At 44.6% G+C, this 24,947-nt stretch overlaps 1 protein-coding gene across 5 annotated transcripts; it reads left to right on the forward strand.

The window, feature by feature from the left end:
- Nucleotides 1-1,101: 1,101 nt before the first annotated feature.
- On the forward strand, nt 1,102-24,941 carry LOC122132197 (leucine-rich repeat flightless-interacting protein 2-like). 5 transcript variants are annotated; one of them, XR_006152178.1, is made up of 9 exons: nt 1,102-1,869; nt 15,451-15,537; nt 20,735-20,752; nt 21,091-21,138; nt 22,025-22,069; nt 22,525-22,575; nt 22,826-23,599; nt 23,707-23,751; nt 24,008-24,941. XR_006152178.1 is itself a non-coding variant. In XM_042707020.1 (8 exons), exons 1-8 carry the CDS (start codon nt 1,780-1,782, stop codon nt 23,609-23,611), a joined length of 459 nt encoding a protein of 152 aa, XP_042562954.1. In that variant the 5' UTR covers nt 1,107-1,779; the 3' UTR covers nt 23,612-23,876. The 5 variants fall into 5 exon arrangements, 2 of the variants coding, with proteins under 2 accessions (XP_042562953.1, XP_042562954.1); XR_006152180.1 differs by having other exon boundaries at nt 1,107-1,869; nt 22,826-22,873; nt 23,540-23,751; nt 24,008-24,160; XR_006152179.1 differs by lacking the exon at nt 22,025-22,069 and having other exon boundaries at nt 1,103-1,869.
- The last annotated feature ends 6 nt before the right edge of the window (nt 24,942-24,947 follow it).

The raw sequence follows: 24,947 nt of genomic DNA on the forward strand, positions 1-24,947 counted from the left end.
GGCAACCAACCAAAGTAACCAACCAATTAGCCAACAAATAATGCATCAGCTGGTAGCAACTCGTCAGATAAGAACTAGTATTTGTCACGTTGCTATCTGCACCTGCGTCCACCTTTGATAACTGATATGTATTTGGTACAGGTTACACTCAGAGGAATTAAATAAAAGCATGGGTCAACGAGGCTGAAAAAGGACAATGGCCATAAAAAAAGACCAAGGGTTATTTTGATTAAAAACTGTAATTTAATGTAGCCGCATTCAGTGCCGCATCTAATCTGGAATATCCTCGCTGTTTTGTCTCATATTATTTTGATCCTTTGGCAAATCCTCCTGTTGAAAAAATATCATCACCGAGTTTACCCTTCTCGCACAAGGCGATAAATGACATATAAATGTACCACCAATAGAGGTCGCCAGACAAGCGATGATGACAGATGTCCATGCTGTGGGTCTGTACTTGTTGCTCAATTTAAAAGTCTAGGCTACAATTGATCGTAAGCCAGTTATTACTGTTGTAGTGTTATATGGACAGTGATAAACTGGCTTTCTTGATTAAGTGATAGCTAAATGATGAATCTTGCACTGGAGAATAAAGTAAATCACTGGAGGTGTTATCATTTAGCTTAAAACGTCACTGCAGGCTAGATAAGCGTAAAACTCCAGATTCGCATAAAGGAGATTGTGGTTCTTGGAAGTGCCAATATTTTGACTGCACTTAGACATATTGTTAGCATTTTTCTTTAATAGAGTATAAATCAATGCAAAGACATGTCACAACTAAAAGGTTAGACCAGAATGCCCCAACTGTAGTGATCACCTGTGTTGTATGGATTGGGTAGGCTTCATTAATGAGATATCGCCGGGACGCAACATAGCCTGTTGAGCCAAAATTCAGAGTAGAATTTGCATCTTGAAAACTACAGACATGTGGACTATCAGTAGTGGTCTAAAGTAGGCTATGATGACGGGGTCCGAATCGCGTGTGCCTTTAAGAAGTGGGCTATAAGACAAGGGTTCTGTTTTTAGCGCTTGCCTCTCATCATTAAAAATAGCATGGAGGGTGTGAGAGAGTGCGATAGCCTTCCCCTTTAGCTGCGCGGTCGCAAACTGAAAGCAGTACCCCGGAACGTGTATTCACTTCGTTCTGGGCTTTATCCGGGTTTGGACCACAGTTTGGCATGGCTACCTTTGACAGTCCAGTGCTGCCTATACGCGTCAAGTGAAATAACGAGACTTAACGGGAATATAGTTTTATTAGATCTACCTTCACAGCAAATACTTTCCGTTCAACGTGATTTATTCATCGAGAACAGTATTCATTGAGAGTGGAAAACGTGCATCTAACCGGAAAAGTAAAGGCAATAACTTTAGTCTAAACTTGGAATAAACTAAAGAGTCATTGGTTGACGGAGATTTTGTGATCATTTCAACAAGGAAAGTAACACGTGCGTCGGGGCGACAATGAACTGGATCCACTTAGACCAAGTTGACATTTTCACTGACTGAAAAAGAATTAAGGAAGAGATCTAAAGACGGATGTATCACAATGCACCTCCATTTACGCTTCACAGAATAGTTGCTGGTGATTTGTATGACCGAGCTACTGGGTGTACACGACTGATTTTAGAGCCTGGAAAATGCGTCGTTTATTTTTATGCTGACTTCTTCTATTTAAGGAATTTATGAGACGTCCATAACGCAGGACGACGAAGTAAAACAGGATATTGTTATTCATCATATTGGAATAGAAAAACAAAAAAGTAATAACGTTAAACCACCATGGGGACACAAGGACCAGGACGAAAAAGAATTCCCAATAAAGACCGATTGACAGCAGAAGATGATGCTCTGAATGTAATTGCGAGAGAGGTAAGCAACACTAAAAGGGCCAAATTATTTACTTCTGGAGTGGTTTCTAAATAATCAATTTATTGTCATTTAAAAGGTTAAATATTAGTTGCAGCCAACATAACAAGTTATGACAGGCCTCCTTACTAACGAATGCACAGCTATTAAAGAAGTTACAGGGAAATAAGTTACGATATCGGTCACTGTTCCTCACTTAAGGGACTCATTGGTGGATGGCCATTTTGCATCTGAGAGGTATATGGAGTCGCATGGTGGAACTCGATGATGTTGAAAGTGGAAAGATAGTAAGTGTGCCAGGACAGCGTCTAAAACCATATGTTGAGCCTAATACCCCGTGCTAACCTGTCAGAATCCGTCACCTAAGTTCAGATCTGCCCGTGATGACAAACTGCCACAGGTGGTCGATCTGACAGGTGTTCGCGTGGCCATGTTCTCGCTGCTTAGATTTTGGCGCATAGGCAGAAATGGTAATCCTGCAGTGTATCGGGGACCATATGAAAGCATAGTGAAAGTTCTGCCCATCCATCCCCTTTACACCAACTTATCCAGCAGGAATGTCCTCACAAAAGGGGCAAGCTGGAGCAAATGGTAGCCACTTTATTAATAGGGTGCTTTGAGGCTACAGCATCTGTTAGGTAGTTCCTACCCTGGAGACTCTCCTACCCTACTCTCACAGCCTTGTCAGAAGTCTGGCCACAGGGACTTCTGCTTTTAGTGTGAAATTCATACTACTGAGACTGCCTTTGGTGTAATTAGCTGTCTTAGACCCTTTCCTTAAACGTTAACTATTTCAAACCACCATTGCAAATCAGTTTAGAGTCCTTGGCACTGAAAGATGATTAGATCAGATTAAGCGTGAAGTGGTCCTCAGAATGCAATCTCTCGAGGGAAAGAAGTTGTTGATGTTGATTAATCTGATCATTAATATGAATGTCTGCGAGGTCAAGTGATAACTCACAAAGTTGTGTATTCGGATGTCGCACAAATTTGTGCTTTTACTTTTACATAAAATTGCAAATTCAGATATCTAAGCACTCTCTCAATGAGCCATCATGCATGTTATGTCCACTGTCCACTGCGAAACAAGGAACATAGCATATTCAGGCAGAATAAACTAAATTTGGGGTATATGTATGTAATACCCTTTACTGCACCCAAACAGGATGGTGGTTAAATATTTGCATGTCATACAGTGTGGCAATCTAGTTACTCTGCAGGTTATGCAGTTATGCTGCAGGAATCGAACATGGTTTGCCTTTTGTCATAGCATACCATACCCAAGCTGTGCAATTCTAAACCAACTTAGTATTCTTTGTGTTGTTATTGTATTTATAGAGTTATTTTTAGTTATAAATACACATTGCTTTCTACAGTTTTGCCAAGAAAGATACAGAGGTTTACTTAAAGTTAACAACTGAAAAGGGATCTTCCCTCAGAAAACCGAAAGTCATTCCGCGAAACTCATGTTTCAGCCAATTGACTGATAAAACCAAACCCCTGAAATGTTTCATTGGCAGATGGTGCTCACCAGTTATGACAGAGTCCTTGACAACTTTTCTTTTCTCAGTGTACTACAACCCCTAAAGCTGGTCACCATTGCAATACAGGTTGTCGTAGCCATTGCAGCATGTTAGATTTGCATGCTCAGTGGGTGTGTGTGGAGAAACATGGCTGTGCCTTTAAGCAGAGGCAGAGTGGAGTCCCACACTGGCAGTACTCTTGACAGCCTGGTATGTCGGCCCTCATGAGCTGGCTGATTCTGTAACAAGGGCTTCAAAAATAGAAGGCCCTTAAAGATCAGCTGTTGGAGCGCTGCGACTGGGCTGCGCATGAGAGGAGGACGCTTATCATTCAAGGGAATGAAGGGAATAGAGTCAACTGGGAGTGGTGGAGACATACAGCTGGAACTGGTTGAACTGGGTTGTAGAGGAATGTCCATGTCTCTTTATCGTCAAGTTGGAGATTTTTGAAGGGTTTTTTGAAGGGTAGCCTGTCTGGCTAGACCAGCTATGTGTTTGTCTCCAGGGCAAAGCTGGTGGAGGCTGTTGAGCAGTGAAAGTGAGACGGTGTGTTCCTTATGCATAACAGGAAAGAATGTTTTGATGAGGTTTATGTACTATGCTTACAACTTGCTTACAACTTGATTTCCCATGTTTCTGATGTATGACAAGTTAGAGGTGAAGAGCAGACAAGGATTTAGGGTTCGTTTGATCTAATCTGTAGTCAGCCCCAACCCTATGGTTGTGAACAACCCTACACCAGCCCTAACCCTATTTTATTGAACAACACGACTATATGAAATAAAGTCCCATTTCCGTTTACTGTTTGGGTAATAAAGTTGTGGGTGCGATGTTTGCTCTGTCCACTTCACAGGAGATCAGTGTCATTCTGACGTGACATAGTGGTTTTATTTTCAGAGCCTGTTGATACCAACATGTAGTGACTTTGCGGTAGGTGAAGTGTCTTAGTGGTTTGGTTGTAATACAAGCTTCAGTTGAGGAAGGTTACACAAAAAAGGATAGAATAAAACATCCGTATAGCCACCACTATACATCTTTAAATTATCTTCTTTTTATATGCATGTCTTAGATTTTGTGTCTCACACAAAGAGAGGGAAAAGTGGTAGGTCTAAAAAAAAATTGGAAACAATTCAATGTTTCGTAGAAACAGACAAGTATGAGAAGAAATAGCAGAGTTTTGAGTCATTATCAGAGAGGGCATCCCATTTCTGGAAAGAAATTCCACAGAGCACAGCAGTTATGAACTTCCTGTCCAGGGACATTTGCACAATCATGCTTGTTAAATGGTCCTAGGAATAATGGGGTTGACGATGTACAATAAAATGCTGTGCTCTAATATGATTTCTATCTTGAAAATGGTGCTCTAGAATTGAACAAGAACGTTCAATTCTGAGGATTGTGATCTGTGTTATTAGCAGTCCTCAATCCAATCAGATTGTGTTCTTAAATCTTGAACGGGTCCTAAAGCTAAGCTCGCGTAGATTTACAAGTGGAAATTGGTCTGGCTTGGTGCACTGAGACTGAAGGATTCCGTCGAAGAGCCCGATTGCGTCTGAATGATAGCCGTAATGGGATGAGTGTGTCGGCCAAACCGTTGGGATGGCAGATGGATTAATTATCCTCCCTACTCTCTTAAACATTGCAACTACTGCATCCCCATCCAGTGGAACTCTGGAGGTTGTCCTGATGGAATTGACCCTAGAATTGACCCTAGTCATTGTCATACATTTATAACAGGAACACTTATAATTACATAATAACACAATATTATAAAATAATATTACTTGTAATAAACTGTTATAGGATTATGGCCTATATGCTAATCTGTGTGGAGACTCCTCATCAGGTTGCTATTTTCCAGTCTGTAGATTGGGGTGTCTCTTTGGCTCTGAGGGCTCTGGGGGTGGCTGGATTAGGCTGAGGAGTTTGACTAAATTGCCGGGCTGTTGGAGAGCAGCTTCATGGTGTTTTAAGACGGATTAGTCTGAACAGCAGAATTAGGGGCAGGGGATCAGTGACCCTCTTATCATGTGGAAAACATTCTGTCTTGTGGAAATGGAAAGACACATTGAGGCACTTGAAGGGAAACATGCACAACCTGCTTACAGCCTCAACGCAATGCTCAAGTGATATCCAGGGTTTGAGAGACATTGAATGTTTGCCACCGTTTCAAAACAAACAAATTTAAGATACCGTACAGGAAATAAATGTATACATCAGTTCACTTCTGAATGTGTATGTTTTGTTTAGTGTGGTTTGGCTTTCATAAGAATCAGAAAAGTAGTCAGTATGCCTCAGTGTGATTGGAACGTCTGTAAAACATCCATTCCACTCTGCAGTAATGCTGAATGAACATGTCAATATTTAAGCTTGCCTGGAGTTCAGAGGAATAACATCTGAAAATTGGGCAACATGTACGACAGAAAGGGGGGAAAAAAACGAAATACATAGATAAATAAAGCTCTGCTTCACTGTAATGTAGACCACTCTGTATAAAACACCCTCCCCCCTGTCCCACCACTCAAACTCCCTTTGAATGTTGTTTGGCTGTCCTGACCACATAGAGTGGGAACTCTCCATATAAGGATGTGGGCACACTATGGGTTTTCTTCCTCCTCATGACGTTGCTCAGGGGCTGATTGTTATCATGAATGTCTTCCTGTTTATGCTGAACTTTCGGGGCTCCTTCCAAATCAATGGAGTGTGCCTGAAAGGCTGGGCTTTCAAGCACACTTGGGTGTGATCCATGACTTCTGAACATTGTGGAGCTGCTGGGCTTATTGTGTTGCTGGAAACTAACATTTCCGTTTGTGATTTATGTAGCATTACACATTACAAGTTCTGTTTTGAGGCCTGGTGGAATGTGGCTGTATACAATTGCGTTTGACATCTGTTTTTTGTAATTGAGCTTAAAAAAGAGTGCAAGATAGAGAACATTTTAGACAGAATGTACAAGGTCACATTGTTAGTGGCCATATGTGATAAGGCTGTTTGCTGACAAGAATGGAATGCCCCTGTAGAGTTTGAGGGCTGTGTCTGTGACCTTTGACCATATCTTTCACAGGACTGTGTCTGCATGCGGCAAATGTTTAAATTGTGTGGGAGAAATAGTCCTCTCCCTGACCTCAACAGCCGACATCATGTACCAGGCCCCTCATGGTTTTCTTTTGACTGCAATATGACCCAAGGTTACTAGCTTCTGACACCACACACCATGATTCAATACCATTGTGCTCTTCTAGGAGTATGATATGGCCTGTGTGACATCTTAGCTGTCTTAGCTGGCATACCTGGCTTCGGATAGCACTCTCTCATACAAAAAGCCTTGATGGATATCCAGGTAGCTGTAAGTCATATGGTGTCAGTGACATGTTAGAAATGGTGGCTCTGAAATTTGCCTTGTGATCACTGTGTGATCGCTTTTTGGGAAACTCTACAAGGGTTGTTTTTAGCAATGATATATTTTCCGTTTTACAGCTGTTGTCCGAGTTTGTTGTTAGCCAGCCAGACATGTTTCATAGATGTAATCATGCAGCTGAAGCGTCACTGCTGTGTGTGTGTGTGTGTGTGTGTGCGCGTGTGCGTGTGCGTGTGCGTGTGTGTGTGTGTGTGTGTGTGTTTGGGAAATCTCAAGCGTGTGTGACCCATGAGGTTTTAGTAGTAAGACCAAAGTTGGGAAGGAAACGAGTTTACGAAAGAGGAATCCGAACCACTGCCCTGCCCTTCTCACATCGCCACATCTGAGCAATCGCCTGTTTTTCTCCCCTCCTCTCCTCACCACACTTGAGCAACTTCCTGAGGCCACTCATCTAAACAGGCCTCGCTGGCTCCGTGAGCATGCCAGTGAGCGAGCGAGAGAGTGAGTGCAGTGCCCTGTTCTCCGAAAGTGGAGCTCACATCACCACGCCTGAGAGCTTGACCCCCACAGACGAGCTGAGAGAGTTACGCCAAAAGCCCAACAGAGGACCTGGCATCCTCTCCTCTTTCACAAGGCCCCAACACCTCATTTCACAACAAGTTACAAGTTACAAGTCTTTTATTGTAACTCAGATGCACAGAATAACACAGGGTCAGACTGGGCACTGAAATTCTTAAGACAAGGCACCGCACAACAGCCTACCATAACATAACATAACATAACATAGTATAACATAACATGACATATACTCTGTACAAGTACACTGGTGCTCATGCTGGGCCATCCTCCAGCCCCTCAGGCTGCCTGTGCCTCTCCCTCTCCACTGAGGAGCTATACGTTTGGCGTCTCGTACCGCAGCGCAATGACACAAAATCCCTCTTTGTCTCTCCATCAGTGTGCCTTTCTTACCCCCCCCATACTTGTGGGGAAGTGTCAAAAGCCCCAGGTTATGTAGTGTTGGGTAAACCACGAACAATGGAGATGACTTGAAGGCACATTGTTTTTTAGGTCATCTGGGAATGGTCACCACAGATGGTGCAAAGTCATTGTCTTATAGTCAGAATGGTGGCTTTGCTGAAAACTGAGCCTCAAGTCATAACTGTCGTAACTTTTTTAGCTTCCCATGATTCGGTCTGTGTCATCTCCTTATACCCTCTATAGTCATATTCTCTTGGTTTTGTGGGGTATGCTGTGCAGCTGGGTGCAGTGCCTGGTGCATTCTTTTCTGCCTGCCTAACTTTTCCAGTCTGGCTCACTTATCTGACCGTGTCCTTAACACAGTGCTAATTTTGGCCATGGAGGGAAAAACAGACCTTCGGAAACAAGAAGTTCTTTTTTGGGGTATATATCCACCACTTCCAATACGAAGAGGGATTTGTGTTTATTTGACATGGCAGCCTGACATAACGAAAGCTTTCAAGCCTTTTCGTCGGGCACAGATTGTTTTATATGTCTGACCGACCGGGCGGGGTGGGGCAGAGACATTTTTAGACCTCACATAACTTCATCAGATCCAACTCGATTCTCTTTTCAAATCTGCGATGAAAAAAAATGTCCGTGTTGTTGTTGCTGCTGCTGCACAAAGCCTGAAAAGAGCTGGAACAATTACCTCCCTGATTGCTGAGAGCTTGGGAAGTCTGTCGCAAAAGAACCCGTAATCAAGAGCTGGCAGAGTCACCATGAAAATGGGCCCTCCTGTGTGTGTGTGTGTGTGAGAGTGCATTTCCCGGCCTTGCACATTCATGGCTGTGAAAATGTTTAGTGGTGCTCCAGTGCCATGCAAGGGAATTCTCCTGCATCCGCCCATTGTCTCGTCTGCGTGCCCTAAGTTTAGAGTGATGGCTGGCCAGGCTTTCTTGACTAGGGGTCTGTGGGAGAGACAGGGGGTGCTGGGAGACTTGGCGTTTCACTCCGCCATGATAGTGGAGTAAAACTCTCTCGTGGCTGTCAGGAGATGCCAGGGCTCTATGAATGACAGGACGCAGACATACCCTTTTTCTCAGAGGGAATGGTACTTGTGGGATGGACTGTACAGAAACAGAACAGTTTTTGGTCCAAACTCTTTCATAAAATCTAGAGATGCCATCTGACAATTGTTGCCTAAAAACATTTATCAAATTGATTTTCAGTCAATTATTTATAACAATATGGTTCTTAAAGCCATAAACGTGTAATTTACTCTTCTTTGTTCTTGTCCAGTGGTCTACCATATATAATAAGGTCGTATTAGGCTACATTGCAATTGAAGACAAATTGTGTGGAAGGCTATAGAGTCCAATATACATAACAATTATAGGCCTACTGTTGCTCGGTATCAGCTTTATGCTGTAATATTCTCCCCCCAGTCACTGAAGGAACCAACCCAGGACTGCTATGCATGCTGGGAATCATTCCACACCAGGGTGCCATTTTGGATAAGAAGTGTTTCCTGAACAGTTACAGATTAATCAAATGTAGTGTTGCTGATACATACAGCCCCATGTTGCTAGGAGGGAAGACAGCCTGTTTGTGCTAGATCTGCTTGTATGTGCTGTGTCATAATGCCCACCAACCTAAGGCACAGTGACAATGGTCTGCTGTGCCTGAACCAGACAGGCATGGACCTCTCTCCCCACTGCCATGTCCTGTGAAGAAGGAGCCTGCATTACAGGCCCACTTTGCATACAGCACTGTACGTTCACTGCAGTGCAACTGAAACAGCTCTCTGGGGCCCAGGAGGACGAGGCACAGAACAGAACTCGGGCTGAATTAGAAAGTTTTCTGGAAATTGATAGAGCTCCAGTCCATTTAGGTCAGTATAAATAGCTGCGAAGGAGAAGAGAGGAGGGGAGGGAAGAGGAGAGGAGAGAATGAAGATGAGCAAGAGGAGCGAGAGAAGGAGGAGGAGGGGGAGGGGAGGGGAGGGGAGGGAGAGGTGCGAGCATCTCTCCTTCCCCGGGCCTGTTAGTCTCTGGGAGGGCGTCTGTGTGTGTGCATCGGGCTCAAGGATGTGTGGGAATGTGGACGACACGTGCTTCCATATGCTGGCTGTAACTGACATCATGCTCTATTTTGAGAACTGCAGGAAGGTAGCGTGTGTGTGTGTGTATGTGCGTATGTGTTCCTGCAGGTGTGCTGGCCTCCAGAGACCTACAGCGCTGATAGCTTAACTGCATATTGCAGTATGCAGATACGCTAGACGGGGTGTGTGTGGTATAGAGTGTGTTGCTGAAGTGAGTGTGTTCTGGCGGGGCTGTGGTCTCTGACCATGAGCGGAGCAGGAAAGGGTGTGATGACGACTTGTGAATGAGTTCACTGTCTGAGAGGCTGAAGGGTGCCAATGAGCAAACAGGCCTTTGTGCTCAGTTCTTGCAGAAGCACCAAACATGAACTGAACTCGTACTTTTCCGTGTTACATTGGCTTTCAATATTACAAGCCATTTACTGGCATCCATGGGCTGTTGTGTTGGTGTTACATCTCTACTCTACTTGTCTGATAGTGTGTCAGACAGAACACTATCGGACTTAACAATACAGGTTTTACCACATGTTTAGTCTGAGATATTCTATGCATTTCCTGCACACAGTGCTTTTGTCATGCTCCATAGCAACAGACGCTGTCGTTGAGTGTGTTGTGTTTGAGCGGGAGGGTCTGATGTGTGTCTGCCTGGACTTCAGAGACCTCCCACAGCACAATGCTGCCTCAGACCAGGAATCACTGCTCCCTGTCCAGGGACTGCAGGGGCCGTCAGGGGGGTGGGGGGTGGGGGGTCGTTGAGTATATGGAGTTGCCTGGAGTCGTTTGCTCCCTGTGGTTTGAGTGGGGATATTGTGAAGACGGAACTGCCAAACAAAGGTCTCATTTCAGACAACAAAGTGGCAGTTGGACATTTTACAGAGAGTTTATTAAAAGTAAACAAATCAAAGGGGAAAAAGACACTTGGTCACTTTGTTATTTTCTTTGGTTTCCCCCTCCTTTTTAAATATATTATACCATGGCTTTTGGCCTGAAGGCACCATCATCACAAGATGGGTCTCATGACAACTTCAAAGAAATGTATTGATTAAGTCTCCATCTATTGTAATATGCCTGATCCCAGTTGAATTTGTAGTAGACTATATATTTTTTCTTAACTACTTAGAATGTTCCAAAATGCCATACATAGTGATGAAATATATTTCCCAATATTGTGTAAAATACTTGATCTCGTATATTGTGCAGACACGCTAAAGTATACATGACCTGGTTCTGTGAAATGAACAGACATGCTGACAGTTGGATACCTCCTTCTGTACTCATTGCCTCCTTGGAACTTGAGACTTTCCATGTCTGTCGTCTGCATGGGAAAGTGTGCTCTCTAGTGGCTGTGCCGTGGTGTCCGTTCTCTGCTGATGAAGCTTCTGGCGAGGACAGGCCCCGCACAGGATGTCATCACTTCCTGGCCCACTAACTGGCTGTTTTCTTTGGACTCTGACCACTGAGTGTCAGACCATGGACTAACTTAACTGTCCACATCACACTGCAGTCACATTGCTGTGACCATGAGGGGATTAGAGTCGGTCTATGTGGGCGTTCATCCACACCCTTGTTGTATCATACATAAATTCACAATGTTACATTGTTACGTTAAGTACAAAGTTAGCATTGCACTTTCTGTACATTCCAAAAAAATAGCACATGGTTAAGTTTCCCCCTGACATTATGGGATGTCCAGAGTACGAATGCGCCCATAGTCCCTTGATTAAATGCAAGTGGTATCTTGTTTGCTTCATTAGCTGAGAGAGGCTCCCCAGTGTGTCATGCCATTGAGGGATGAGGGCAAAGAGAAAGCTCCTTTGTGACTAGCTTGCGACTCGGTCCTAGAGACTGTTTATGTCTGATGTGTCTTCAGCATCATGGGGCTCCCAGAAGTGGTGTGATATATCTGGAACCAGGCAGCTGCTTCCTTGGGAAAGCCCGTACGAAGGGCGGCCAGGAAAGGCTGGTCCCTGAGACGCTGACATTTTATGCCGAGATGGAGAGGGCCAGATTGGGTGATGTCAGGGGTCAAAGGGTAGCTGTGCGGCTGGAAACTCAGCACAGGAAATGTCGGGCAACAGATGGGTTATAGATATTTAGAGTTTCACTTAGAAGCTGGTTAACAGAACAGGTTAACCTCAAGAAAGCATTAACGCATGTATTAAAAGTATCTCAGTAGTCTAAAAGTATAAGTGAGGGTATACAAATGTGCACTTTGGCATGAGGTTCTGAGGAAACTGACGGTTAAGGGGGTGGGTAGGGTCATTTCAGTACTCCCTCACTGATTGGACGAGACCAGAGTTGTCCCCGCCTTAAGGCCACTTGGCCCCCCTCCACATTCTGCTGCCGTCAGTAACAGGAAGGAAGTGCTCTCTCTCACTCACTCATGCACACACACACACACACACTCACTCACACACACACACTTGCACACTCACTTGAGCACAGTCAGAGTCTTTTCCTTAAAAGGAGCTGCTCCTACTCGTGAGGAGTTAAATCAAATGCTCATACACTCAGAGACACATGCTTGCCCTAGCACACACGCACACACACAGACAAATACACACACACACACAAACACACACACACACACACACATACACACACACACACATACACACACACACAAATACACGCACACACACAAACACACACACACACACACACACACACACACACACACACACACACACACACACACACACACACACACACACACTATCCATCACTCATGTAAAACCAATATCCATGTAAACAAATCCCTGTGTGGTGGTTAACATAAGCATGTAAACATGGTGTGGACCCACACAGCAACATACACACATGTGGTAAAGTAATTATGCCTCTAGATCACAGAGAATGCTTAGAATAAGCACAACACGTGCATGTGCGCGCACAAACACATACACACATACACACATACACACACACACACACACACACACACACACACCTTTCATACGGGATTGGATAACAGACCGGACTAATGACATTTTCTGAGGTGTTTCCTTGGGTCCATAGGAACCACATACACACACACACAAACAACCAAACAAACAAGGCTGACTGCAGTCAGTTTTTTATTGCACGCACAACTCACAGCAACACACACGTGTTATATATATATGGAGGCGACCAGGACACACTACACACACACACACGCACACGCAGGCCTGAGGTCGCCGTGAATTTTTGCTCTGCCTTTAACCCATCCCGGATCATCCCTCCTCCAGGATCCTCCAGGAGCAGTGGGCAGCTTCTCAGCGCCCGGGGAACACACACACACACACACACACACACACACACACACACACACACACACACACACACACACACACACATCTGGATAGGTGCTACCTCAGGGCTTTAGTGTAACCATCTTTCTACCCCAATATAGACATGACTCTACCCATTTTTCCATTGAGCAAGATAATTATACATATGATTAGAACACTGAAAATACGTTATGCGTGAAAAATAAGCTGTCTCTCTATATCTATCTATTTTAAAGATATATTGCATACAAATATATTAACGACATGCGTATTATCGTCCGTAAATACCACACTCCAAGCAGCACTGCTCATTTAATTTACATAATGTATTGTTTGTATGTATTGTTTTTTACCATGTGGGCCTTGAGCCTGTAATAAAGTTTACATTTCCATATTGATAACAAGAAAGGTTCATGTATAAGAGGAAACAAACATGAAAATGAAATTGTAATAATAAACCTAGATCTCTGAACTACTCTCTATGGGGCAGATGTACTAACACGTTAGCACCAGTTTAGGCATTATTTCGTCACAACCTGCACATAACAACGTGGCCTGGTATGTAACGTTACAAACTGACCACACAATCCTAAAACAATACTAAAAGGAGTGACAATTTTCGCTTTGTCTACTAATGCATTTATGGGAGGGTCGTGGCACAAAGAACTAGGGGCAATGGAAGCAGTATTCCGAGCACCAGCATTATTCATTGGTGCCATGTTTAAGCAAAGATCTCTTTTGTCTGTCTTCCTATGTCTCTGGTTCACTCCATCCACCCCCCTTTGCGTTTCTGCTTCAACACTGACTTGGTTTGTCATCCTGCCCAAACAGGTACAGTAGTTTTGGGTGGGTGTAGAATTAGGGCCCTGTAATAGCTCTCTGTTTGATAACATGTCATTAGGATGGATTTCCTGACTGCTAAACTTCTGTTGCCTTTTCGGTTGGTCACGGTTGCATCATTCCCTTCAATTGCGCTTCCATTCGTGATTCCTTTCAGCTGTGGGCACCACAAAGTACAGTAGGAGGGTGTGATAGGGGTTGATTATGTGATCAGCCGCAGTTTTAGAACATTCAGCGTAAAATAAAAAGACAGCGTGTGCTTTCTGCGAACTGGCCTAAGTTCCTTTTTGCGCTGCGCTCTCTAAGGTACACACATCTACCCCTGTGAGTGCTGATTAAAGACACACAGGTTATTTTGGAGAAAAGAAATAAAAAATGCGAGAAACTAAACAGGAAATTCCCCAAGAATAATAATGCATCAGTACTCAAGGCTCTGTGATACTTTCCACATATCGTGTTTAATCAGAACCACACACTGCCACTGGATTAAACTCTCCCAGTTTCCTGTATGGTGATATTTTTAGAAGGCCTGGCTGCAGCATGGCTACACCAGCCACTGTTTGCTTAAATGCATAACTCAGGTCAACTATTCATTAGCACAAAAATAGCCTATACAACACGTTGTCCTCATAGTTCTGTGGGTGAAAGTATCAACACATGTTAAGTACCAGTTTGTGGTCACTGCATGATATGTTCACTAATGGTGATTCCAAAATGTAAGTAAGTATAATAATAGTAATAATACTTATAGTAATAATAATAATACTGTGAATAACTCTGTGAATCACAGTCAGTATAGTACAAGCAAGCAATATTTTTTTTGCGCGTGTAAAAAATGGGGGAATACAGTAAAATGACCTGTAACTTAAAACAATGCTTTAACGCAGTGGCACCTATCGCAGTTTAAATCTTTAGGGCCCAATGAGACACCAAACCAATGTGGTGCTTTTGTCCAGCGTGGCCCTATCAAGCTGCTAAGATGCCTGACTATGGAACAGATGAGGCTTGATTTACATACACTGAGAAGAGCTCAGATGTCATATGGGTTGCATGTGGCGAGATTGTGTTTGAGGAGCACTGACTTATTTCTATGTAATTATCATATTAAAACAGATGTGTTTGATTGTTAAGAATCTCTTATTAAAACATTTGTAAGTGCTTAATTTTAGACACAATTTCAATAAAAGTGATTTGCTGTTAGTGGATTATTCATGAAAATGTCCAGATGTTACTGGGCTCATAAACACTTCTATCCCGTGCCAAAGTCGTGAGCTTTTAGTGCATTGCTAACTAAAGTCTGTTTTAAATTCTGTCTAAATTTAGCAGCCTGTCTGGAATGGAATTTAACCAACCTTTTGATGTTCTCTGTTTTTGTTTCTACCCGTCCCTTTGTCTTCATCCACCTTTCTTACTTTTCACTCTTCCTTCTCTCTCCACCTCTCTTTCTCTCTCTCTCTCTCCACCTCTCTTTCTCTCTCTTTCCCTCTCTCTCTCTCTCTCTCTCTCTCTCTCTCTCTCTCTCCATCTCAGGCGGAGGCCAGGTTGGCAGCCAAGAGATCAGCGAGGGCAGAAGCCCGAGAGATCCGCATGAAAGAGCTGGAGAGGCAACAGAAAGAGGTGATTATGACACACACACACACACACACACACACACACACACACACACACACACACACACACACACACACACACACTCTGGGTTCACAAGACCACACACATAAGCACAAGCTTTGGGACCATCGCCTTAAATAACCTTTCCGTGCTTTCAATTGACGGGATACTGTTGGGACCTCTAAATGGATCATATTCCTCTGAATGTGCTGCTCCGGGCTCCATGATATCCCCTCATTTTATGCCAAAGCGGTCAAAGTGTTGACAGATCATAGTTAACAATGGCCTAGTGCCCACTGTGTACATGCAGCTTCCCTTCTCCCTCATGCAGTGGAATTCAGTAGTCTACTTCAGCAGTCAATCAAATACAGGCTTTCATCACAATACAGTCAGGTTTGAAACATAAAAGGAGAGTGGTTGCACAATTGTTTTCTACATTTTCAGTTAGTTGTGTTTGTCAACTTTATTGAGACATATATGGTGAAATAGCTTCATGACATTTCAGGCCTCGGCTACAGAAAGCAAGTCCATTCAGTATTGACTTGAGCAGTCTCTGATGTCAGAGGGCAATGTAATTTATCCCTTCCTCTGGCCTTTGGGGATATGGACACTTTTCCTACAGGATGTTCAGAGATTTAGCATCACAAAAAAAGGCTGAACTGAGAATCGTAATGGCCTGTGCAGGACAGCCCGCCCCTTCTCCCCTCAACTGAGGCAACAACAGGCGCTGGAGTGGATTCTTTTTCTTGATCCATCCTTCCTTATATCTGTAAGGCCAGCCTTTGGGTCTTCCATTGTAGCTATTATTCTGCCAGCGCAGCTGTTTGGACCTGCACTCACAACTAATAATCCCCCCAAAACTGAGTTTCTCCTCTGTGTGGTTCTCCATCTGCATTGAGTGGTGGCCTGCTGCTGTCTTTATGGTGGGTTCCCCACAGGGCAGGGGTTGCAGCGTGTGGGGTCTGTTGATTGCTCCCCTGTTTGTGTTTGTGTGGCTGTCTGACTGTAGAGGGACAGCTGTCCACTGGGAGGGCCAGCTGGGGATGTCTCTTTGCAGGGCCTGGGATCTCTAAAATACCTCTTTATGGCCTCCCTCTGTCAGGAGTTGGTTAATGGATAAGGTCATTTCAGTGGTTCGACCGCTTTAGTATGAAGTCTGAGTCTGAAAGGGCTCTTTTTCTGTGGAGGGTTGAGTCATGATTTCCTTGGAAGGTGTGAGTACGATGGGTGAGGTCAGCTGCAAAGAAGCATGTTTCAGTAACCACTCCTGTCTCTTGCCCTTTGGTTAATGTCAGTGGGTGTGGAAGTCCAAGTGTGTGCTTCCACAGTGTGCTACTGGACCTCCTCCACCCAAGCAGGGCCGTCTCTAGAGGATTATGGTGTGTGATGTAACATGGAGTAACGCAGTGAAACACTGGGCCGCCACTGACTGATGAGTCTGTACTCTGAACCACAACACTGGTAGACTCCAGTTGTAAGATAACAACTAGAAGAATGATTGGGACTTGCTAGAGGAGGCATGGCACAGGCTGATGGTTGGAGGAGTAATATTTAGGGGGATAGTCAGCAAGGATATGCTGGGTTTGTTTATATCAGTAGATTGATGCCAAAGCATTTTAGCAGGCCAAATTCTTACTCTGGTAACCACTTTAGACTCCCAAAGGGAAAACGTGTTTTCATCAAAACCCTGTTATTTTTCAGGAATTAATACATTTAGATGAAACTATGCCAATGCTCGTGCCAACACAAACTCCTGAAATAAATCCCACTGAACATCTTTTGTGTGAACTTGAATGAACCGTTAGTAGAAGTACCATGTCCACTATCTGTGAATCAGAACCATGGATTTGTGGCAGCTGTTATCAGGACCAGAAGAGGTCGCTTGTGGACACAAGTGTATGGACACTGAGAGTGGGGTGTGGAGTACACACCCCTAAACCCAGCCCCATAAAATACCACACCACTGAAGTCCTCAACAACACAACAACATCTCCTTCCAACCCACTTTTCTTTAAATTCTCACCCTGTAATCTTCAGTTGTAGAGCCCATAGCTGAAGCCCTCTCACTAAAAGCCCATTTGCCAGAGCGGATCTCTGTTTTGACTGGCCAACATATGCATATGGGTAATCACCAAACATCCTTATGTAATCCTGATGTACACACACCTCGTCACAAACACACATACACACACATATACGGTCACACTCTAGGGATTATCACTGAGGGTTAAGACCAGTGTGATCAGGAGGTGTATGGCAGTGTTTGGGTGCGTACTGTATGCACGGTGTGTGTGTGTATGTGTGTGTGTGTGTGTGTGTGCGCGCGCAGCTTTAAACCTCCTGCCAAGTCCTAAAGCAGATTAGCAGGCTGTGCTCTTTGCGCTGCCCCACAGCGTGTTTTTGCTCGACTCGCTGGAAAAACCCTCAACAGAACTGTGTTGACGTTCTACCTGTCGGAGAAAGACCCCATTAAGAGGGACTTGACCTCAGCCTGAGACCTGCCCCTTCCTTGGGTAGAGGAGCTTATACACACCGCCTCTGCGACGGGGGATCCACCTGTGGGGGGTCTCGCTGGGAGGAATCAGCTTCTCTGTGTGACTGCGACGTCGGTCACTGCGTCGGTCACCCGTCGGATCTCCCCGTCGGATCTCCCCGTCGGATCTCCCCGTCTGACTGCGCCAGGCAGCTCCCTAGGCCCGCGTTGCCGCGCATGGCACGGAACTGGCGGGGGAGGGAGGGCACCGTAAGCTCGGCAGGACGGCTGGCAGGCGTTTGGCGGGGCGAGGGACGCGGGCGGCGCTGAGCGGGCGCCCACGTACCCCTCTGTTGAGGAAGGTGGGTAAACGCAACGAGAGTGGGTATGTAGGTAGGAGGGTTAGGGGTCATACGCAGCATGGTGACCAGGATCATGTTTAGCTTCTCAGCAGGTGGTTATCAGGAGTGACCTGCCTGCTGTGACAGGGTGTTGGTACAGTTCCAACTGAGCTGTCTGTTTCTGATTCTATTCATGAATAGGTAGAAGGAATTTCAAGTGGGTTTAAACTGAAATGTAGTTGATGAACAGCATTCGACTTGTTATTGATCTGCTGTGTTGTTGGCCATGTTGATTTTCAAGGAAACAATCGGATTGAATAGCTTTATTGGAACTTAGCTCATTGTAATCGTTCAATTTAGGTCAGTCGTGGTTGTGGTCTGAACAGTTGTGTTAGTTTAAAGCCATTAAGTTCCCTTAACCTTGGTGGCTACTATTTCTGTATCTCTTGACGGCACAGCAGTGCTCATTAAGATACCTTCTTATATATGTTTGAAGTGGCAGAGTAAGTGGTCAGACACAACCATACTTGCCAAACCACAACAACAGCAGAACTCGAGGGTAAAGCAATGGCAAGTCCAATTCTAAATCAGGCTTCAGAAGCACTGAACCTGAGAAGACCGTGACAGTTTTTGGGATTGGGATTTGATGGAGAGCCAAAGAATGTGCTGCGTAGAGCTAGCGTGCCTTGAGCTCCAAGGTTGCGCCAAGGCCTCTGTGGCCAAGCACTGGTGCAGTCAGCGGTGCCACAGCGGCATTGTAGGTGGCACAGGGTGAGATGGGAATGAAGACCGATGGGGTGGCAGAGGTGGCACTGTAAGCGAAATGTGGGCATGAATCAAGACGAGTAGGTGGCCGTGGAGGACAGCCAGAGGACTTCATGTCTGATCACCTAATCATCTGCTTTGTACAGGCTGAGTGCATTAAAGAAGGCGGAGCGAGAGAGTCTGTACATCAGGGCAGTTGTGCATAGCTGTGGTTGTGCCTCTTCTTTTCACGAGAGGGATAAGGAAGAGTACCTCTCAAATGAAGACGATGGCAGGATACTATAGACATTTAGAAGGAGAGCAAGGTTTGGAGCGACTACACCGTACATGTGCCTAAAGCTTTTGTGCTTTTGGAGGGGTCCACTTAGGGTTCGTGAGAATAGCCTGGCTTACTGTTAATGGTGAGCCATCCTAACTGAGCAGTGCCGGTTTAAAAGACCACTGTGGCACCAGTCCTGTTGTGTGGGAATTGCCAACAGGGTTAGCAAGTCTGGGCAAAGCCCCAATGAGAGGAGTTAATAGCGTTTGGTCAAGGTAAGCTCTTAGATGAAAGAAGATGATAGGATCAACGCTTTAATTCAATTCACTGGAAGAATCCCTTCGACGTGTGGGTGGTGAGTGGAATTTCATTCCTCCGTTTTGGATTAATGGATTAAAATTGTTTAACTGTCTTAATATAATAGTCATCACTCATCCTCACTAATATGATCATATCAGGGGTTTCCTGCTGTTTCACATAAAGAAGCGTGTTCAGTAGGATAATGCGACAATGTGGTAGCTTCCTTACATGATGCAACTGTGTTGTTCATGTGTATTAACAACAATGGCTGATATCTGAGTGAAATGCATAGACAGGTTTGCCCTTTGCATGCATTTGTGGTGTCTTGGGTGCAGAGTAAGATTTTTAAAACAGTTGTGCCGCATTGGTTTTTCATTCATTTCCTCTCCACCTACCACAATCAGTTGTTAATGGATTAGCTGTTTTGGGTGAGTGGTTTCACTTTAAGTCATTCCTTAGTGCAGTCAGGTTTTGGACTGACTGCAAAGCCACCACATGTAAAATGCGACGAGCATGACTCAGGAGGAAATGCTCCCCCGATGCCCCGGCAGCACGTTAGAAAACTCTAGAAGTTTTTCGGAAAGGGGTAAACTGACAGGCAGCTGTCACTGGGTGGGTGGGTAGGGCCCCCCCTCAGGTGACAGGGGTGACAGAGGTCAGGCGACGGCTGGCAGCACACTGACTGAAACCTCCGCCAGGCGTGGAAAGAATCTTGGTCTCCTGGCAACCAGGTCACATGCTGTGCTGAGATCTCGAATATGAATGTGTGTCAGTTTCTAACAGTATGACTGTTCAGCTCGGGTCCATGCGATAACATGCCTCCCCCCAGCCCCTAAATAAGTAGAAGTTCCCCTCACTACCTTTTCTTTTCAGTTTTCTTTCCTCTTTTTCCCCTGAATTAGACGATGTTTTCCTTCTTTGATGTTCCCCTTCATTTATCACTCCTCTCTGCATTCCTGTTTCTCTTCCCCCGTCTCGTCTCTCTGTGTTTCCCCTGCTGTCCTTCGGCTGTGCTCTCCTGTGCTATCCTGTGCTGTCCTGCGGCTGTGCTATCCTGGGCTGTAGATCTATCAGGTCCAGAAGGTAGGCTCCTTTCCTCTCATTCCCCCCCTATTTCACATGAATGTTCTCAACTCTGTGCCTCCATTTAACATTTCCCTCCCTGAACCGAGACAATTGTGTGGCATTTCCTATTTCCTTGTCATGTCTTTGTCAGAGAGAAAGCTCCAAGAGTCCCTCAAGCAACCATTAGATTTATTTGATTTCTTGCTCTATTTCATTGTGTGCTTAAATCACAGGCATCTATGCTCTTATTATCACATATTTCCATTGGGGCCTCTCTTGTTCTGTCACCTGTTTGTTTCCTGGTTGACTTCTTCTGAGCCTGTAGTCTTCTCTCTCTTCACTCTTTCCTCCCTCAGAAGTACTCCGGATTGGACAACAAATGGGGTGACATTGAGCAATGGATGGTACTGTAAAACTGCACCAATTCCATGTGTTTGATGTCAAAGCAATGCTAGATGCTCCTGAGAAATGTCCCCTACCCATATGCCATTGACACTCACGTTGTTCATATGTAGTTTAAGAATCAAAGCAACGATTTGTGGTGTTTGCTTGTTTGTTTTTGCAGAAAACAAGCCATGATGCATGTGTTTGTGTCTGCATGCACATGCATGTCTGTGTGCCGTCTGTATTTAGCGTAGGCTTTGGAGTGGCGTTTTGTTTGGGTTTGGATGCGTAGACATCCAAGTCAATGTTCCAAGGAAGTGTGCCTGAAGGCCTGCATGCTTTCAAGACTTGCGTCAGCATCAGGGCTGGATTGTTCTGGATTGTTCCTCAAAGCACTGTCATTCACTGTGCTTTCCACCACACATTTTGTTATGTGTTCTCAGTCAGTGACATATATAGGGACTGTACTGTAAGGTACAATAAGCCCATTCTGGAATGTAATCAGACGTATTCACTGCTGTCATCGGCAGTTGAGATTTGCCCCTTGTATTCTGCATGCTGCATGACTTAGAGCAGTGGGAGGTCTTTAGCAGGTGATAGATACATGCTGGTACATACAACAAGGCTCCTGTTTGGGTTCATGCTAAGGTCATAAGTGGTTCACAGTCACTGTTTATTCATTGGCATGATGTAATGCTAATGTCTGAAGTAGAAATTTGTCTACTGTCTGTTGCCCTGTGAGGGGATTCTTGAGAGCACAACAACCTTCTGTTGGAACATCTGCATGTGTTTGTGTGCTGCATTCCTGAGTGTGCATCTCCCTTTTCCACCTCCATTCACTCTCATTCCTCACCTTTGACCTCTCTCTCTCCACCTCTCTTTGATGTCCTCCCTTCATCACTGTAGGAGGAAAGCGAGAGGTACTCTCGCCACACGCGGAGACATGCCTCGGTCTGTATCCCTCCATTTTTTCCACCCCTTTTTGCTTTTCATTCCTTCTTGTCCTCTATGTTGTCTTCTCCCCTCTTAAAATGTGTTTGATTCATCATTTGCTATCTATTGGGTGGTTAGATGTGGATGTTACTCTGCTTCAATCAGTCTATAGGATCAGATAATTTAATCCCATCTGCAATGTGCACTAAAGCTTTTGATGGATTCCCCAAATCAGTAGAGTAGAGCAAGCTAATATTTTGAGCGCTGGTGATCATGTTCGTAAACATTTAGTTGCTGTGTCCAGCATAGTTTATAACTGTAGTGCAGTGAAAACATCTGCAGGGAAAATAACCATTAGATGCAGTTATGCATAGTGTGGAAAGGTAAGACCTCAGCTACGTGGTTTTATTTATTCTGTTGTGACTGTTCAGTATTATTAATGGCCACCCCTCTCTTCCCTTCTGTCTCTCCAGATCTCAGATGATGAGGAGCGGATGTCTGTTAGTAGCCGAGGGAGTATACGGGTAAGTTTCATTAAATTCAAGTCATACAGGCCCTGCTCAGTCTGACCCAGTACAGAATCTTTCATCTCTCTCAGATGCTTCTGAGCCCTCACTCCCTGTGGCCGGGTCCATTCTATTACACGACCAGAGATACAAACAAGTGTGTGTGTGAGATTCAGTTGTGTGAGATGTGGCCGGTTGGTTGGTTGGTTGGTCATTGCGAGGTGCCGGCACATGGCTCCCACGGTGACACCTCTTTCCCTCTGTGCAGTCGGATGTGGATGCTGTTGGGGCATATGGAGGACTCGGCAGCGAACGGGTAAAAAGACTCACCGTAATCGCAGTGTGGTGTGGTTTGTGTCTGTGGCGCAGACTTGGGATAGCAGACCTACCAATTATGTTCACTTTCAGTGATTTCCAGCAAGTCACTGTTTTTGATGTACAAATAAGGGTAGCAGTACGATTAAATTAAGTTCTGACGTCGCTGTTAGAGTCTTAGGTCCTTTTGGGTTGTGAAAACAATGACCTGGCCAATGAACTTTCTTATTCTGATCTCAGGAAAGATAGCACAGTGTCAACAGATGAAAACATTATGTACCCTGAAAAAATATTTGATGGACAAGCTGATACTAAGTAGAAGCTCCTATCCCATGGCCATTTTAGGTTCTTTTGACTTTCTAAATTGTGCATTTAGTTATTTTATATCAACAAATAGAATAGGAATGCAAGATTACTTTTTAGATGTGCATGTCATAAATCAGATTGATTCAGCAGTTAGAAAAGAGGGTTTAGGGCCTGCCTTGTGGTGCTAGTAATTAATCAGACTTCAGACTGTAGTATCGTAGCATATCAGTGTCCATCCACCCATCTCCTTTTGGGCCCATTTAACATGCTCTGCCTTTATAAACGGTTGAAACGGTAAACTCCGTGGTTTTCTTGTACCATTGTGAACTTATTTTTCCCCATTGGTCTTCCGAAATCTCAGGGTTCTACGTCACACTCACACAAGAAATCCAAGAAAAAGAAGAAGAAACATTCTAAAGACGTATGTAGCTAAAGCATCTGAATTCGGTCCTATTTAATCCTCAACTCACCAAAACGGCAAAAAGACAAACCCGTCTCACCGATGTGTTTTCTGTCCTCCTCCCACAGAGCAATGGTTATGATGACGATGATCGCAGTACAATATCCGGCTGGGTTAGTAGTCCCGGTGATGCGTGCAGTGCTCAGTAAGAGCAAACTAACATTGGGTGGTCGGTTTCTGATCAGCATGCTCTAACATGGGTGTAGTCATGTCTTTGTTTAGGTGGTTAAATCGGTCACAACATGTCAGAGTTATTGTCCTAGCTAAAGTCTTCATATGGCTGGGTAGTATGGTAGTGTTGGGAGTGTGCTGTGGTTGTTGGGATGTGGCGTGTTGATCTTACTGGTCTCCCCTGGATGTTCCTGTCAGAGCTCCAAACTCAGTGATGAGAGCAGAACCTCCCGCTCCTCCAGAGTAGACCTGCAGCCGTCGGGTTCTACTCGATCCTCCAGAGTAGACCTGCAGCCGTCGGGTTCTACTCGATCCTCCAGAGTAGACCTGCAGCCGGTGGGTTCCTCTCGCTCAGCGTGTGCCTCCTTCCCGTAGTCTAACCCACTTATGCTCCTTCCTCTTGGGTTCGGACATTTTTTGCTGTGATTCTTGACTAACCGATGTTGATGAAACAAGTTTGAGTGCAGTGATGTTAGTGGCAGACTGTCATTAAAATGTTCATAATTTCAATAAAGTCCTCGCCAAAAAAAGCTTTAGTGTGTGTCTGTCAAAGTAATATTAAGTAACATTTGCGTGTTTTGCTTGTTTGCTAACAGAGGGACACAATGCTCACAGAGTGCTGTGTGTTTTGCTAGTTTGCTAACAGAGGGACACAATGCTAACAGAGTGCAGTGTGTTTTGCTAGTTTGCTAACAGAGGGACACAATGCTAACAGAGTGCCGTGTGTTTTGCTAGTTTGCTAACAGAGGGACACAATGCTAACAGAGTGCCGTGTGTTTTGCTAGTTTGCTAACAGAGGGACACAATGCTAACAGAGTGCCGTGTGTTTTGCTAGTTTGCTAACAGAGGGACACAATGCTAACAGAGTGCCGTGTGTTTTGCTAGTTTGCTAACAGAGGGACACAATGCTCACAGAGTGCTGTGTGTTTTTGAGCTGTGTTGCTTAGGTTTGCCCCGTCTCTCAGCTGTACAACACTATAAGGGGTGACAGACCTTCAAATTAACACAGACTATTAACTGACTACATTCACACAGACTTAAAACAGACCACCATTATTTCTTTATGTATCTATACTATCTTTCTGTTAAAAAAATAAATAAATCTATCACTCTAAATCTTTTCACTTGCTTTAGGGAT

This window comes from Clupea harengus, unplaced genomic scaffold, assembly GCF_900700415.2.
Source record: "Clupea harengus unplaced genomic scaffold, Ch_v2.0.2, whole genome shotgun sequence".
NCBI lineage: Eukaryota > Metazoa > Chordata > Actinopteri > Clupeiformes > Clupeidae > Clupea > Clupea harengus.